General features: G+C 36.2%; 4 protein-coding genes across 9 annotated transcripts; 3 read left to right on the top strand and 1 right to left on the bottom strand.

Moving 5' to 3' along the window:
* Positions 1-593: 593 nt before the first annotated feature.
* On the bottom strand, positions 594-6069 carry LOC110622239 (serine/arginine-rich splicing factor SR30-like). Of its 2 annotated transcripts, none has more exons than XM_043959961.1 (14): positions 5968-6069; positions 5480-5572; positions 4983-5048; positions 4655-4729; positions 4433-4541; positions 4303-4349; positions 4135-4192; positions 3762-3811; positions 3597-3653; positions 3401-3513; positions 3234-3320; positions 1092-1125; positions 916-993; positions 594-814 (listed from the first exon to the last, which is right to left on the bottom strand). In XM_043959961.1, exons 2-14 carry the CDS (start codon positions 5564-5566, stop codon positions 764-766), a joined length of 912 nt encoding a protein of 303 aa, XP_043815896.1. In that variant the 5' UTR covers positions 5567-5572; positions 5968-6069; the 3' UTR covers positions 594-763. The 2 variants fall into 2 exon arrangements, with proteins under 2 accessions (XP_043815896.1, XP_043815897.1); XM_043959962.1 differs by lacking the exon at positions 5968-6069 and adding an exon at positions 5815-5943.
* Positions 6070-8038: 1969 nt separating this feature from the next.
* On the top strand, positions 8039-9107 carry LOC110622241. The gene is made up of 3 exons (XM_021766694.1): positions 8039-8245; positions 8352-8442; positions 8785-9107. Exons 1-3 carry the CDS (start codon positions 8176-8178, stop codon positions 8909-8911), a joined length of 288 nt encoding a protein of 95 aa, XP_021622386.1. The 5' UTR covers positions 8039-8175; the 3' UTR covers positions 8912-9107.
* Positions 9108-9257: 150 nt separating this feature from the next.
* LOC110622237 (3-ketoacyl-CoA synthase 7) lies at positions 9258-11991 on the top strand. Its single transcript, XM_021766683.2, has one exon. It carries the CDS (start codon positions 9945-9947, stop codon positions 11298-11300), a length of 1356 nt encoding a protein of 451 aa, XP_021622375.1. The 5' UTR covers positions 9258-9944; the 3' UTR covers positions 11301-11991.
* A 228-nt stretch (positions 11992-12219) lies between these two features.
* On the top strand, positions 12220-14319 carry LOC110622240 (50S ribosomal protein L18). 5 transcript variants are annotated; one of them, XM_021766692.2, is made up of 3 exons: positions 12262-12358; positions 13216-13253; positions 13840-14319. In XM_021766692.2, the coding sequence occupies exon 3, from the start codon at positions 13857-13859 to the stop codon at positions 14202-14204; it is 348 nt and encodes a 115-aa protein (XP_021622384.1). In that variant the 5' UTR covers positions 12262-12358; positions 13216-13253; positions 13840-13856; the 3' UTR covers positions 14205-14319. The 5 variants fall into 5 exon arrangements, with proteins under 5 accessions (XP_021622380.1, XP_021622382.1, XP_021622384.1 ...); XM_021766688.2 differs by lacking the exon at positions 13216-13253 and having other exon boundaries at positions 12220-12358; XM_021766690.2 differs by lacking the exon at positions 13216-13253 and having other exon boundaries at positions 12226-12358; positions 13847-14319.
* The last annotated feature ends 227 nt before the right edge of the window (positions 14320-14546 follow it).

Here is a 14546-nt window from a genome sequence, read left to right on the forward strand (position 1 = left end):
ACGTGCGGGAGAGAGGCAATTGATGATGGAGAGGACAGAGATGATGCCTTCCAATGGAATTAGCACCAATTAGAGCAACAACACCGCGGATAAAAGGCTTGCAACAGCCAGTGCAAGGGTAACAAAGGAAGATTTAAGCAATCCAAAAGAGGCGGAGACGAGTCTCAAGGGAGCAGGGTAGGAAGTCCCTACGAGAGCCACACAGGGAGTTGGGAAAGGAGAGTTTTTAGTCAAAGTAAATAAAAGAACTATCATATTTGGAGATGGAAATTTAAGCCATCATACTTGAAGAAAATTGAACAGGACCGACTGTTAATAAAATCATTATTAAGTTATTCGAATTTACAAATACTAATAAAAAGAACCTCGATGTTTATATTAAATATCGAGAATTGCCCTTGACAATCACTTGCCATGATCTTTCTGCATGAGTTGAAATGATGCAAATCCAAACTGCCACCTCTAAAGGAATGTGACTTGCCAAAAGGCAGAAGGTTGAATTGCAAGCGAAAACTCGAAGAACCGAACGTGGAAAAAAAAAACACACACAAGAGGTAGAAAGAGAAGCAAAAGGAACCAACATCAACACCTCATTCGAAAATCAATGAACGATCTTTCTATTCTCCATCAACAGCTCAAACATCCTCGACCAACGCAAATGTGATCTCATAAATTGAACAATAGTTCGGCATGCAATGATTCGTATGTTTTAACTACATCTAGTTGATAACATTTTACAACTACGCAAGAAAAATCTTCAATATCAATCCCTGGAGTCCAGAGAGCCTGCTGATCGGCTACGATCAGATCCCACCTGCCAATTGCACCGATAATCAGATAAACCAAACAATATACAGAGTCAAAGAATCAAGAAAAACACAAAATCATCCAGTGCAGCTGAAGGAGAAACTATACAGGTGAACGGGATCGAGATTCATGGCTTCTGCTTCTGCCAAGTCTGCCTGGGCTTCTACCTGCTCTTTTGCTGCGAGGCTGTGTTGCACCAAGAATGATACCATAAAGGGAAAATGAGGGGCCAATCTAATGCATTTGCGAATAACAATAGGAATTTAAATTTAAATTCCACTTACTGATGCAAGAGGAGATATTGATCTTGACCGGGATCTGCAAAAATTTCCAGAAACAACCCAATTATCCACAAGAATCCATTATAATCCTTGATCCAAAAGCTTCATTGCCACTTCCACCTCAGAGTGACGACCAACCAAAAGAAACAGACAGTATCACCTATCTTTAGAAGCGACTTAAAAAAAATGAAAATCAAATGCACCATACAATAAAATACAACCTCACAATTTTCACAACGGCCTTTCTCAGCAGATCATAAGTAAATAATCAACGTGTAGAAGAAAGAAAAATACTAGAGCACCATAGAACCAGTGGCCAAAGTTAAGAGAACTACACCCTCCCTATCTGTATCACCGAGTCCAGAGGAAAACGTTTCGTTTATACAGCTGATGTGTGGGATGGTATGAATAGCACTTAGGTCTGAGTAATCCAGCTTTAATTGTGACCCATCCACACTTGATTGATTCTAGCACTAGATGACACATCACCACAACAGCATTATGAGATTGTTAGGATGTTTGAGAGGTGCTCATCAACAAAAACTGCATTACCTCAACCACCAAAGAGATGTAGATATATGAGCACCACATCCCATCAAGTTCCTAACATCCAATCCAGGTCACTGCACAAAGCCAGATCTAGTAAGCAAACAAGCAACCCTTATAAACAAAGTACGACAACTGGCCAACCTGGCAACCCTTTCTTTGTGACCTCTTTCCATCCTTTTAAGAAAATGGGTCTAAAGCACGTCCATGGAGCAGCACATGGATTAATCAGGAACAGTTGGCATTTATGATAAGGTTTACTATCTATAATGACATGCTTAAAATAAGAGGGTAAAAGCAGCAGCAGCAGCTTTCATTTCAGTAGCATGTGAAACTTGGAAGACTTGTGTCAAAAAAAGAGCACTACTGAATACTGAATACTGATGGCGGATCAGTATTCAACACCCAGTGATCACTGGCATGTCATAAAAAGACCTTTAGCCAATTCTTTGAAAGTAGATCATACAGACAAAGAAAAAGTATATAAACTTATCAAAGGCGAAAGCCTTGCTTGGCCAATATAAAGAAACAGTACAAAATCGAGATGCCATGCACAACAAGGAGTAGCACTAACAGATTTGACATGATGAAGATGACAAACATAGACAATGCAACTCACTCAAGGTATGAACTGGAACTAAATTATAGTTTTGCTAACTATTTGGACTCAGCAGGAACAGTCTCGGGCAACTGCCAAGTTTCTAGCAAAGAAATTAGTTTCAACCCAAGGAAAAAGCCCACCATAAAACATCCAATATGAGATACATTTCCACTGCTCCTTTAGAGTTATAATAGGAAAGTGCACCTTGGTACAATTTAAGGTTTTTTCATGATGGGCTAGAAGTCATGATACAGAATATGAGAATAGTCTCCTCAAAGTGCAAGCTATAGATCATGGATTCCGAATATGGCAATAGCTACCTTCTGATGCAAAGGAAAAAAAGATATGGCATATGTTAACAACCCCAAAACTAACCCCCCCCCCCCCCAAAAAAAAAAAAAAAACAAAACAAAAAAAACAAAAAAAAACAACGATGGTTCAAGAAGCCTTGGTTCACTCAGATATCCTTATTTCACAAGCCAAAGGTAGTTTAACATTGAACAGTCTAATCATGTGAAGTAGCAAATTCTTCAACATAAAATAACAATATGATGGCTATGGAAATAAACAAAGGATAGCTTCAAGTCAGCCAAGTACTCCTAAAACTCGAGCTGAGATGCAGGCCATTTTTGGCACCACCCATCCTAACAATAGGTTTAATAAAGGGCAGCAAAAGAATGTATGATCCGCTTGAAGGCAATTTAACTAAACTTATAATTGGCTTTCAAGCAAGTAGCGATAAGAAAACTTGCAGCACAGAGACTGAAAATAATTTTTCCAAGATCTAATGTTTATCCTCCCTTTTATTCGATAGTGTTTCCCACAGAACTCAACATGTATAAGGATGCATAAAAGTAAAAAGGCATCAACAGAATTTTTCATCTAACCACCTTCTTACTAATAGCATTGTGACTTGCAACCACAGAAACTATAACTATAGTCATCAATGATATGTCATAAGGAAAAGAAAAGGAGAAGGAAGGATGCAACTGGGATACCTAGAAGATCGGGGAGATGATCCTGCCGGAGAACGTGAGGAAACAGATAAAGATCGAGAGTGGCGAGAGTATTTAGCCCTAGGAGACCTATTGCAATAACTTGTGGTCAACAATCTACTATCTATGAAAACCACCACAATCTAACATTTGCCAAAGTTAAAGCAAACCTGCTTCTGTCACTATAGCTACGACTCCGGCTCCAGCTTGAGCTCCGACTTCGGCCATATGGGCTACGACTAGGACTCCTTGAGTAGCTCCTCCTTGAACTATACTCCTTCACCTAAATAAAAGCCAATAGATAAGCAAAACCAAAAATCAAATGAAGGATTTATCACAACATATAACACATATGTAATGACATACCCGTACATAAGCCCGAGAAAATGCATTTCGAAACTCCGAGTCATCAAGTTTCTTGATCTGAAGATAAACAAATGAGACTATCAACTCAAAACCAATGATACTATGATGTATAAAACCAGGATTCTCAAAGAATAACAGAAAGTTGAGAACAGCACAACAACTTACAGCACGCTTCATATCATCATAGTTTGTATAATCTACAATTCCAGTCATACCTACAAATTGGATGCAAGGAGAAGGGAAAAGCATTAATACATTAAATTTCAAGCCTAGCAAATATCACTTCTCACAACCTGTCACAAACATTCCAACAGATCCATGACCCCAAGTATATTGGAAAATGGAATGAAGCCCCATTCGATCTTCAATCTAGTTGTGCAAGTTATAACACATATGCACAAACCCTCTAAATAAAACTTCAGTATATCTAATTCCATTATTCACGCATAAACTCAACTAACCTCCATCTCCAATCAACTGGGGTAAGCCACGTAAATTAATTTCAAAATCATAAAGCATAAAAGTTTAATCAACTCACCACCACGATCACGAAAGACCTGAGAAAAGCAGACATCCCCAGCTAGTCGCATATGATCCTGACCATCAAGTAAGCACGATCAATAACAGTACAAATTTGTCCTAACAGACATCATGACTTGAATTTGAAAGGCAAATTTGTCCTAAGCTGTAGCAAGGAAATCAAGACCTTGAGATCTTGCCATGAAGCAGAAGAAGGCAATCCAGTGACCAGAACTGCAATAAAGGAGAATGTCAAACCAAAATTTAACTGCATATACTTCATGGAACTAGAAGAATGGTGCAAGAATGAAATATACCACGATAGTCGGAGCGCCTGGAAGTTCCACGGCTTCCGCTGCTACCACTATAACTGCTATAACGATCTCCCGGGGATGAAAGCCTTCGTCCACCATGTGCAAGCTCAACCTAATGGGATCACATGTTAGTTGAAATGCAAAAGTATAAATACAGCCACTTACATTGACATCCGCAAAGAGACATGTGAACAAGATATTAGATGAAGGTGAATCAATACTAACTCGTAAGCGGCATCCATCAAAGTTATATCCATCACGACCACGAATTGCATCTTCAGCATCACGAGCATCTTCATACTACCAAATAAAAAGTTCAAAAACATCAGCAATATCATATAACCTATTTAAGGATGAATTAGAAAAATCCAAAAAAGAAAAATTCTCAAGCAAAGAAAACAAAAGAATATGAAGAAGCAGAAGGGGGAAATAAAAAAAAAACACACACACGCACGCACAAAGCTTGTTGAATTCAACAAGCCGTTAGTGAGCAGACAAATCCATAGGAAGAAATTATCCCCCACGTCATTCTCCAGAAGCTGTAAAAGCTTACCTCAACAAAAGCATAGCCAGGAGGTCTCGGTGGGATTTTCAAATCAACATCAACTATGGGCCCATACTGCAATTAGAAAGGAACATAAGACGTAATTCTTATTAGTAATTTGCTCCAGCATAAGTTGCTCAACCACCCCAGCTGTCAGAATTGCTAAAATGCTAGGTGTCCAAAAGCTTTTATCCCAACAAACAATCTAATAAAACACATCATATCTCTTTATCCCTAATAAACTTTCATCAAGCTATCATCTTGAAACAATTCTGCGCTCACGGGTAAACATGGAGGGGAAAAAAGAGAGCCCAATGTTGGCAGACAAATGCTGAGAGCGAGAAGATAAAAAATACTAATAAAACAATAATAAATAAATAAATAAAAACTTGAAAGGCTTCAAAATGAAGCCAACAAAATAAAACGATTAAACCATAACTAGACCCAAGCCAAGAAAGACTCACATATAGAATTCAACTAAGTTCAAAATTAAATGAATATAATACCTTGTAAAACAAGTCTTTCACTTCTCTCTGACGAATATCTCCCGGAAGATTGCCTACATAAAGAGTGCGACTTGCACGACTGCTCATTTTTCCCTGAAACCCCAACAACAATTTCAATAAGATTTCACACATTTCTTCACAATTATCAAACATTTACATAACACAAACATTAAAAAGAATTTTTCTGTCGAATTTTTTTTAAAAAAAAGTCGTTCAAACATCATAGACTACAATTTATCCAACATCAAACTCAAACTGATCCGTAATCAATATATTAAGCTGAAAATAGCAAAAATAAATAAGAGATGGAAAGAATCTTCAACAAAAATAAAAACCTGATATAATTATTCGACAAAAAAAAAAAAGTAAAACAAGATAATTGATTTTTCCTTGGCTTTGGGTTAATATTCAGCTATTGAAGGCTAAAAATAAAATGAGGAATTAATTTAATTGGAAATTAAAAAATGAGAAAGGGGAAAAATCGTCACCTTCTGTGAAGATTAGATTGGAGAGAATGGTAAGATTTTCGGACTTTGGATCCTTCTGGAACACTGTACAAGCCCAAAAAGAGAGGGTCTTTTATGTTTACGCTGGAGGAGAGAGGATGTACACGTGTAGCGTAGTGAGAATGTTATTTAGTCATTTTACCATTTTAGCCTTAAGTTATTGTTGTTATTACGTTTACGGTCTTCGTGATTCTGTAGCATTACGTGTCACTTGATCACTTGGCTCTAATTTGTAACAGGTAGCGTCTGATTACGTTCCTACTAAAGAAATAATTAATATTATATAATTTAACCAAACTAATTAAATTATTTTTTAATTTAATTTTATTAATACAAAAGAATATCCATCTAATGTTATCTTTTTTGTGTTTTAGTTTATATATAAAACATTATTAATTTCATAATTACTTTTAATACAATTTTCATCTACTTTCCTTCCTCAACAAGTGTATATCTGGTTTTCAGTGGCGATACCCTCCCCTTTCTCTATTTAGCCTCTTCCCTTTCTCCACTCTTATTTTCTCCCTTTACACTTAGTTTTTCTCATATCAAATGAGTATTACTTTCCATTTTCTTAGTTGAATCTCACCAAATTAAAAAAAAAAAAAGAAAAAAGTTGACAATCTCCAATCTCTCTAGCAGTTGTCGAGTTCTAACTTGATTGGAGTTCTCTATTACCTAATGCATTTCCTCAATCCGCAGCCAAATAAACATGGTTGTGAAGAAGAGAAGGAAATTTGACTTAGATTGGAGCTCTATCAATTTGTATGGTTTGATTATTGGGTGATTATTTCCAGGTAGAATGTGCTTGGTTTTTGGTTGAGCTCTTTTTTATGTTATTTGGATTGTATAAAGGAATTCTGTCTTGGTTTTTGGTAAAGTTGGACATATATATTTTTGCTTGCTGGTTTTAGATGCTTAGGTGTTGAACTGGTTGGAGGCATTTCATGAAGTGGGTTCTATTTTTCATTACTTTTTTTTTTTAGTCCTGTTAATATTTTAGTTTCAAATGCCTATTTTTTCATGGCTGTTGGTTGAGAGAGGAAAGTTCACAAGTAATAGAGGAGTTTGTGCAGAAGTCCTTATTAATAGGCAATCGTGATAAAATTGCAAAGCTTGATTTCTTTATTCTAATCATTTAGTTTTCATGTGCATGCATGACTTATGGCCTTATGAAATCATGGATCTTGTCTATATGAAATTATGAAATCATGTTGAACAAAATGAAGAACTTTGACATACCAATCAAGAGAAAAGAGAAAAGAAGAAAAAAAAATGATGATGCAAAGTAAAGGTTACATTGTTACAGGTTACCCAACAATTTTGAAAAGAAATTATGCAGCAAACTCATACTTTTTAACTGTGTAATTTTTTTTTTCACTATTTTTTGTTAGTTAGTATATTTTATGATTTCCTGTAGAGGTGATAATATTGATCAAGAACACTTCAGAACTATAAAGGATTTTCGGTAGCTTAACTAAATGGAACGCAACCAGGATAAGTCGCTCCTTGATAATTTGGCTTAACATGAACACTTAACTTTAATTATATCAATATAGTTTAATCAGGCTAATAGCATTTCTAATATTTTATTCGTTCGGCCCATTGCTGATAATATTTTAATTCTTTAGATAATCAAGTTGAATTTAAAGGAGGACCACTGAACCTAGACAGAATATGAGTATTTATAATTTCCTCATCCGACCTTCTAAATTCTATACCCAATAGGCCATTGCTAATCGGACTTGGACTTTTGACATCGTCCATCTAACGGACACTAATAGTTGACCACGTGGTCTCTCCTATAAAAGAATTGTTTTTTTTCTTTTTTCACGTTACAAAACCGCTACAAAATACAATGTCTTGACGCCCACAGGAATCCTGCTCAAGTTGCCATGACCATTTTTGCTTTAATTACAACACGTGTCAGTTCTTGAATGGAGAACATATAGCAGGTTTCCTGCCCACCTTCGTGAGCTCGCCAATTTTGGCTACGCTTCCACGTTTATTCAGCGTTATTTTATTTCCGCGTACCCAAAAGCCCACGCAGCCAAATTCCAAGAAGTCACGGACTTTAGGTTATAAAATCGCCCTCCTCTTCTCTTTCTCTCAACCATTGTTTTCTCGTTCATTGTCAAAGACAAAAAAACAGAAGAAGAAAAAAGAAAAAAGAAAAAATCTTTCCTGAAGATGGCTGAAGCTAAGAGCAAGTTTGAATCTGCTAGGGAATGGGTCACCGAGAACAAGCTAAGAACTGTTGGTAATTTTCTTTTCCTGAATCAGATGATTTGTCTTATTCTTTAGGAAAAAATTATCTGGGTTTTGATTTGGATATTGAATTGATACATTTCTTCTGTTTGAAAAAGGTTCTCTATGGCTTAGCGGTATTGCTGGTTCAATCGCCTACAATTGGTCTAAACCCAACATGAAAACAAGTGTCAGGATTATTCATGCTAGGTAATTCTTCTTCTTTTCTCATGTTCTGTTTGATTTTGTTTCTGGTCCTGCCTGTAATTTCTGATATAATGAGAAACAGTTTAGTTTAGGTTTTAGAAACTTTTGCAATAGAAAATGGGTTCTATATGATATCTTTATAAATGTGATGCTGTGATTTTGATTGTGCGTAGCTTGTCTGGGTCCTTGGAACCAGTGCCTGTAAATACTAATATGCTTTTATTGAGTCTTCATCTAGGATTAGGCTAAAGGAAGGGAAAAAAAATTGAAAAAACTTGGGATCTGTTCGGATAACAACATTCTTCTCCATGGTTTTTGGCTAAACTTTTGGTACAATAAATCCAGGTTGCACGCACAGGCGCTTACGCTGGCTGCACTAGCTGGTGCTGCTGTGGTTGAGTACTATGATCATAAAGCTGGAGCAAAGGCTGATAAATATGCTGGATACATCCCATACAAGGACTTCAAATGAAAGCCAGAATGAAAAAATATATATATATTTGTCAAGACCTTTTGAGGCCTGCAATGATTCAATGATTAATATGAATAATTGTTTTCACGAGGGGCATGAGTTTTACCATTCTGGTTGTTTTGTATTATTCAGTACTGATATTGTGTTACATTGATGGCAAGGAAATTAAATTGAGACAATTATTTTTTTTGGTGTACATATTTGTGACAGCTTTTTCTGTCAGAATGTAGAATTTCCAGACTCCAGTTACATTAAACTAGATACAAAAATCCAATACAGACACATACAGCAAGACATAGTTTTTACAAGATAGAAGACCCGCCAAAACCTAAGAGATCCATTCGAGGAACACTGGATGAGTTGAAGTAAAGAACCTCCCAATAGCCCAGCAAGAAGCCTAACCCAATCATAAAGGAAAGTAGTCTAGGTTCCTCACTTCTTCCTAATCTGGCTGATCCTCGCTGCCCATTGCCTAAATTTATGCAATACTTTTTGTTTAAAGAACAGAATTGAACCGTTCAAAACGCTTTTCCAATTTCGAGTTTAGTGTGGTTTAATGTCAGTTTTGTGTTATTCAAGTATGAATTAACTCATGATCGAGTCTAATATTAAGGCAAGGTAAATGAATCATTAATCAAAGATAATAATTTATTATATATATATATATAAAGGATGAAGCTCATGTTTAATCCTTACCCAGGTTTAATCTCCCACCCCCAGAGCTAAAAACTGCTTAACCCCTTTCTGGGATTTGGACCTTATGCTGCTCTCATTCATTGTTCTCTACAGTATAACATAGAATAATTAATACACTCAGACTCATTCAGTTAACGTTGTTACATGAATGATTAATTTTGGGCCATGGAATATGTTTAATTTCATCTTCTTTGCATGAGTGATTAAACCAGCCGTTGATTATGCTTAAACAAAGGACACACCTCCTTTCACTCTGCCAAACTGTAACAAAATATCCTACACATATCTATAAGCCTATATAGCAACTCATTCACTAGTATCCAAGAATCAGACAGCCATGGGAAGCTTCATGGTGTTAAAGCAATCCAACATTGGTGAAATTCTCTTGTCCCTATTTTCCAATAACATAGATTTTTTAGCAGCAATATCTCTCCTTGCAATTGCCATTTACATTGTTTCTTTCAATTCCAAGCGTGTTTATCTTGTCGACTTTGCGTGCTATAAGGCACCAGATTATCAAAGAGTTCCCATCTCCGCCTTCATAGAACATAAAGAATTATTGGGAAATTCCAATTCAAATGCCGAGTTCCAAACCAAAGTCCTTGAAAGATCACGTATTGGTAATGAAACTTACCTTCCTTCAGGCGTCCATCTATTTCCAGCAGATCATTCTTGGAAGTATACCATTGAGGAGTTTGAAATGGTGTTATTTACAGTAGTTGAAGACCTCTTCACAAAGCACAAGATCAACCCAAAAAGTATTGGCATTTTAATCACAAATTGCAGCCTTTCATGCCCAACTCCTTCTTTAGCATCAATGATCATTAACAAGTTTGGTTTCAGAAGCAATATTCTAAGCTTCAATCTTTCTGGAATGGGTTGCAGCGCAGGGCTCTTGTCAATATCATTAGCCAAAGACCTTCTGAAAGTGCATAAAAATTCTTTAGTTCTTGTCCTCAGCACGGAATCAACCACATCCAATGTTTACGAAGGAAAAATCAAGTCTATGCTTCTAGCAAACTGCTTGTTTCGAATGGGTGGTGCTGCTATTTTGCTCTCCAACCGAAAATCCGACAGGGACATTGCTAAATATGAGCTTCAACATCTAGTAAGAACCCATCTTGGTTCTAAAGATGGCTCCTACAACTGCGTTTACCAACGAGAAGACGATGAAGGGTACACAGGAGTATCATTATCAAGATCCATTCTGCAAGTAGCAGGCGAAGGATTGAAAACCAACATGGCAACATTGGCAGCAATGGTCCTACCATATTCTGAGCTAATCAAATATGTAATCTCATCAATGGCGTGTAAAAAAAGGAGAGGAACTTACATACCCAACTTCAAGAAAGCTTTTGATCATTTTTGTGTGCATGCTGGTGGGAAGACTGTGATTGATGCTATAAAAGAGAACCTTAAGTTGAAAGATAAAGATGTGGAAGCATCAAAGATGACACTTTACAGATTTGGGAACACATCTTCATCATCAATTTGGTATACTCTAAGCTACCTTGAGGCAAAAGGTAGGGTTAGAAAAGGAGATAGAGTGTGGCAATTAGCATTTGGAAGTGGTTTTAAATGCAACAGTGCTGTTTGGAAGTGTATTTCCAGGATGAAACCTGAGGCTTCAAATGTTTGGATGGAAATGATTCATCTATATCCTGTGGATGTGCCAGAAGTGATGGATCATTGATGGTAATTTTGTTTACATAAGCATCAATGGTTAATCTTGCAAAACTGCAAATCTGTTGTGAGATAAAAGATTATGACATCTAATACATGAGCATTAGTTTATTGATAATGAAAAAAAAAAAATAGTCCATCCCATAATCTTTTTCCACTTTGGCATTTAGCAAAAGTTAAGAAATGATAGTTAAAATTAAGGTCAAATTTTTTCTATTAATTCTGTAATTATATGGGCAAGTTCTCACCCTAAAACAAGAATGCAGATCCAAAATCGATTAGGTCATCCTCAAGTAAATCGGTCTACGGTTGTAAGTCTAAACCCGAACACATGGGGCATGCCGAATAGTTCATAAGCACAGATCCAACAAAAAAAACTCAGTCCAATGATGTGACAGAAGATAAGGGAAACGAGCTTAGTCACAGCTCTGCTCACATACGCGTCGGGAGGAATTAAATGGTCGTCTGACGTGGAGAGGGACTTTTACGCGTCCGTACGTACAGATATGAGTGACAGAAACAAGTGACATTATAGTAGAGAAGCAGTTAAACGTCGGTTAAACATTACTGGCAGACAAAAGGAAGGTGGATAAAAGAAAAGAACGTCTTTTTCTAGCCAAGTTTAGACATCCGCTTAAACCCTATTTTCTAAATATTAGAATATTAATATCTAATTTTAATATAAGATGCAATAATTAAATTTAATTAAAATTATTAAATTATTATTAATACATCTAGTTTGAATTAAATATCAAGAGATAATTTGAATTCTCAAACTATCTCGCTTCTATAAAATAACGGTAAATAATATCAATAATTTAAATTATTATTTGTTGCCAAAAAAATTTAGTGGATTTTCTTGGGTAGGAAGGAGTGGGCTGGGTCCGCAAGTCACAGAGTTAGCCCACTAAGAAGATTCATTCATAGAAATCGCAATGACCGGTTAGAACTTAAGTGCTGCCAGCCGCACCTAAGCGTTGGTCTCTTTTCGTCCCCTGCTCGTTGTTTCTCCTCCAGCTTCTCTCTGAAGAAATCTGATCCCGGAACCAGAAGTAGGAACTTCCTGAGGTCAGCTACACTTTTCCTATCACAAACGAAATTGCATGTATTGGATTTGTATTGTGTGTGAATAAGCACTGTGGCATACCACTTGTTCGATGAAATGTTTATGAGAGAAAACATATGGCTTGTAGTGAAAAAAAAAATCTTGAATTTTTTTTTTGTTGAGAAATTGTGAAATGTGAAAAAGAATGGAGTTTCTTTGTGGTCCAATTAAGCTTCTAATGAATTTGTGTGCTAAACTCGATACCTTTAGTTGATTCTATTTTATGATCAAGTTCATAGTGGTGTTTTCGTTAGTGTAATTACTCTAACCAAAATGTTACCTGATTGTGTCTATGTGCTTGATAATGGAGATTTTTGCTAAGACCCTTAAACCCCTTTTTGTCAGTGCTATATAATATTTGTTCTTTCCTTATCCTAATTGGGATAGTTTGACAGATACATACTTTCTTTTTCTTTCAAAATGCTATAAGCTTTGATGGGATTTTCCGAGTGAATACATAACATTGGAGTGTCAAGTTTGCATTTGGAAAAAAAAAATAACTGCATACAGATCTTGGCCTAAATAAGTATTTTGTGTGTATTTAACTCTTATATGGGGTGGACAAGCTAATTTTTTTCTTAGTTTTTATGGGTGGTGCATCTTTCAGATAATGACATAACGCGTATGCTTCTGAATATATATGTATTTTTTGGCCAACCCAGCACGTGTTCCTTTCAATCAACCTATTTGATGCACAAGCTTTTGTCTCTTTTAGCATACTTGATTGATTTCAAAGGAATAATAAGAGATGAGCTTAATCTTGATAACTAGTGAGTTTTTCCTAGCCACTGAAGTAGGTATTTGACTATTTGATCCTTAGGAAAAGCCTTGCTGTGCTGGAGGGTTTATCCTATAGTGGTATGCTATTCACGTCCTTTTGTAAAGCACGTAATTTTACTGTTTTTAGATTGTGGTAAGAACTAAGATGGATACAGGGATCCCAAAGATGAGTAACTCTAGCTGAATCCACTTCAACATGCCCGTATATGTGGTAATTGAGATACAAATATGCTTTGCCATCGTAATTATAGATTTGCAACCTCCAAAAAGTTGTTTTGCTTTGATAAATTTTACCATTCCAGCTTTTCTCTGATTTTTCCTTTCCAGTATGTAAGTTTCTCTCTATTCTCCAATTTTATTTTGTATTGCTTTTCTTTGTGTACTGGGGCACCCAAATACCAACTTAGTTTTGTACTTTGTGTTCCTCAATTGATTGGAGTATCAAAAGCTATCTCTTACTTGTTAATGTTTAACACATACGAAGAGGCAGTTGAAGTTCGTTATCTGTATCTTATTTATCCTGTTCTCTGCGCCAAAATTGGTCAAATATATTTTAAATCAAAATACAAATGTCGAAAATTATTTTCATTTTCCTAACATCATTAGGATAGTTTGAATTGTTCATGAATTTCAGTTCTTTACTTGTGATTGTATTGCCTACTAGCTTGCAGACAGAGAAATATGGTTATTCCACCGCCAGTTAAGTGGCCACCTAGAGTTAGAGAGTTTCTGAAACCTTATATCCTGAAGATGCATTTCACAAACAAATTTGTGAGTGCCCAAGTTATCCACTCGCCATCTGCCACAGTGGCATGTTCTGCAAGCTCACAAGAGAAGGCCTTAAGGTCAAGCATGGAGAATACTCGAGATGTAGCTGCTGCAGCCAAAATTGGGAAAATACTCGGGGAGCGGCTGCTGCTCAAGGACATACCTGCTGTTTCCATTTTCCTGAAAAGAGAACAGAGGTATCATGGAAAGGTGAAAGCTGTGATTGATTCTGTGAGAGAAGCTGGTGTCAAACTCCTATGAATTGTTGTTCTAAAGAATTCTACTCTGTCCTGAATAGATTACTTGCAGAGATGAACATTTCTACTTTTTTCTTGGTCATGTCATGGCAATAAAAAAGATTGTATGTTGATGGATATTTAATTTGTTTAATATTTAGTTAGGCAAATAATCATGTAGACTTGGATTAACACAGCAACTTGACCTTGTGCTCATGTGATGGAGACAAAGGAACATGCTCATTAATGATGACAAAGTGAGTTGGCAAATACTTTGGCAGAGTTGAGGCGGCTACAGTTTGGAATTAGAATCAAATTGGTATTATCTGAAATCAAAAAATTGTTAAAATGATTGAATAGTTTTGCT

This window comes from Manihot esculenta, chromosome 9 (genome assembly GCF_001659605.2).
Source record: "Manihot esculenta cultivar AM560-2 chromosome 9, M.esculenta_v8, whole genome shotgun sequence".
Classification (NCBI taxonomy): Eukaryota; Viridiplantae; Streptophyta; class Magnoliopsida; order Malpighiales; family Euphorbiaceae; genus Manihot; species Manihot esculenta.

Coding starts and splice junctions, on each gene's coding strand:
- LOC110622237 (XM_021766683.2), top strand. CDS start 9,945: ATGGGAAGCTTCATGGTGTTAAAGCAATCCAACATTGGTGAAATTCTC.
- LOC110622241 (XM_021766694.1), top strand. CDS start 8,176: ATGGCTGAAGCTAAGAGCAAGTTTGAATCTGCTAGGGAATGGGTCACC. Junction 8,246..8,351: donor GAACAAGCTAAGAACTGTTG/GTAATTTTCTTT, acceptor TGTTTGAAAAAG/GTTCTCTATGGCTTAGCGGT. Junction 8,443..8,784: donor GTCAGGATTATTCATGCTAG/GTAATTCTTCTT, acceptor CAATAAATCCAG/GTTGCACGCACAGGCGCTTA.
- LOC110622240 (XM_021766688.2), top strand. CDS start 13,857: ATGGTTATTCCACCGCCAGTTAAGTGGCCACCTAGAGTTAGAGAGTTT.
- LOC110622239 (XM_043959961.1), bottom strand. CDS start 5,566: ATGAGCAGTCGTGCAAGTCGCACTCTTTATGTAGGCAATCTTCCGGGA. Junction 5,049..5,479: donor TGAAAGACTTGTTTTACAAG/GTATTATATTCA, acceptor TTCTAATTGCAG/TATGGGCCCATAGTTGATGT. Junction 3,514..3,596: donor TTTCTCGGGCTTATGTACGG/GTATGTCATTAC, acceptor GCTTTTATTTAG/GTGAAGGAGTATAGTTCAAG.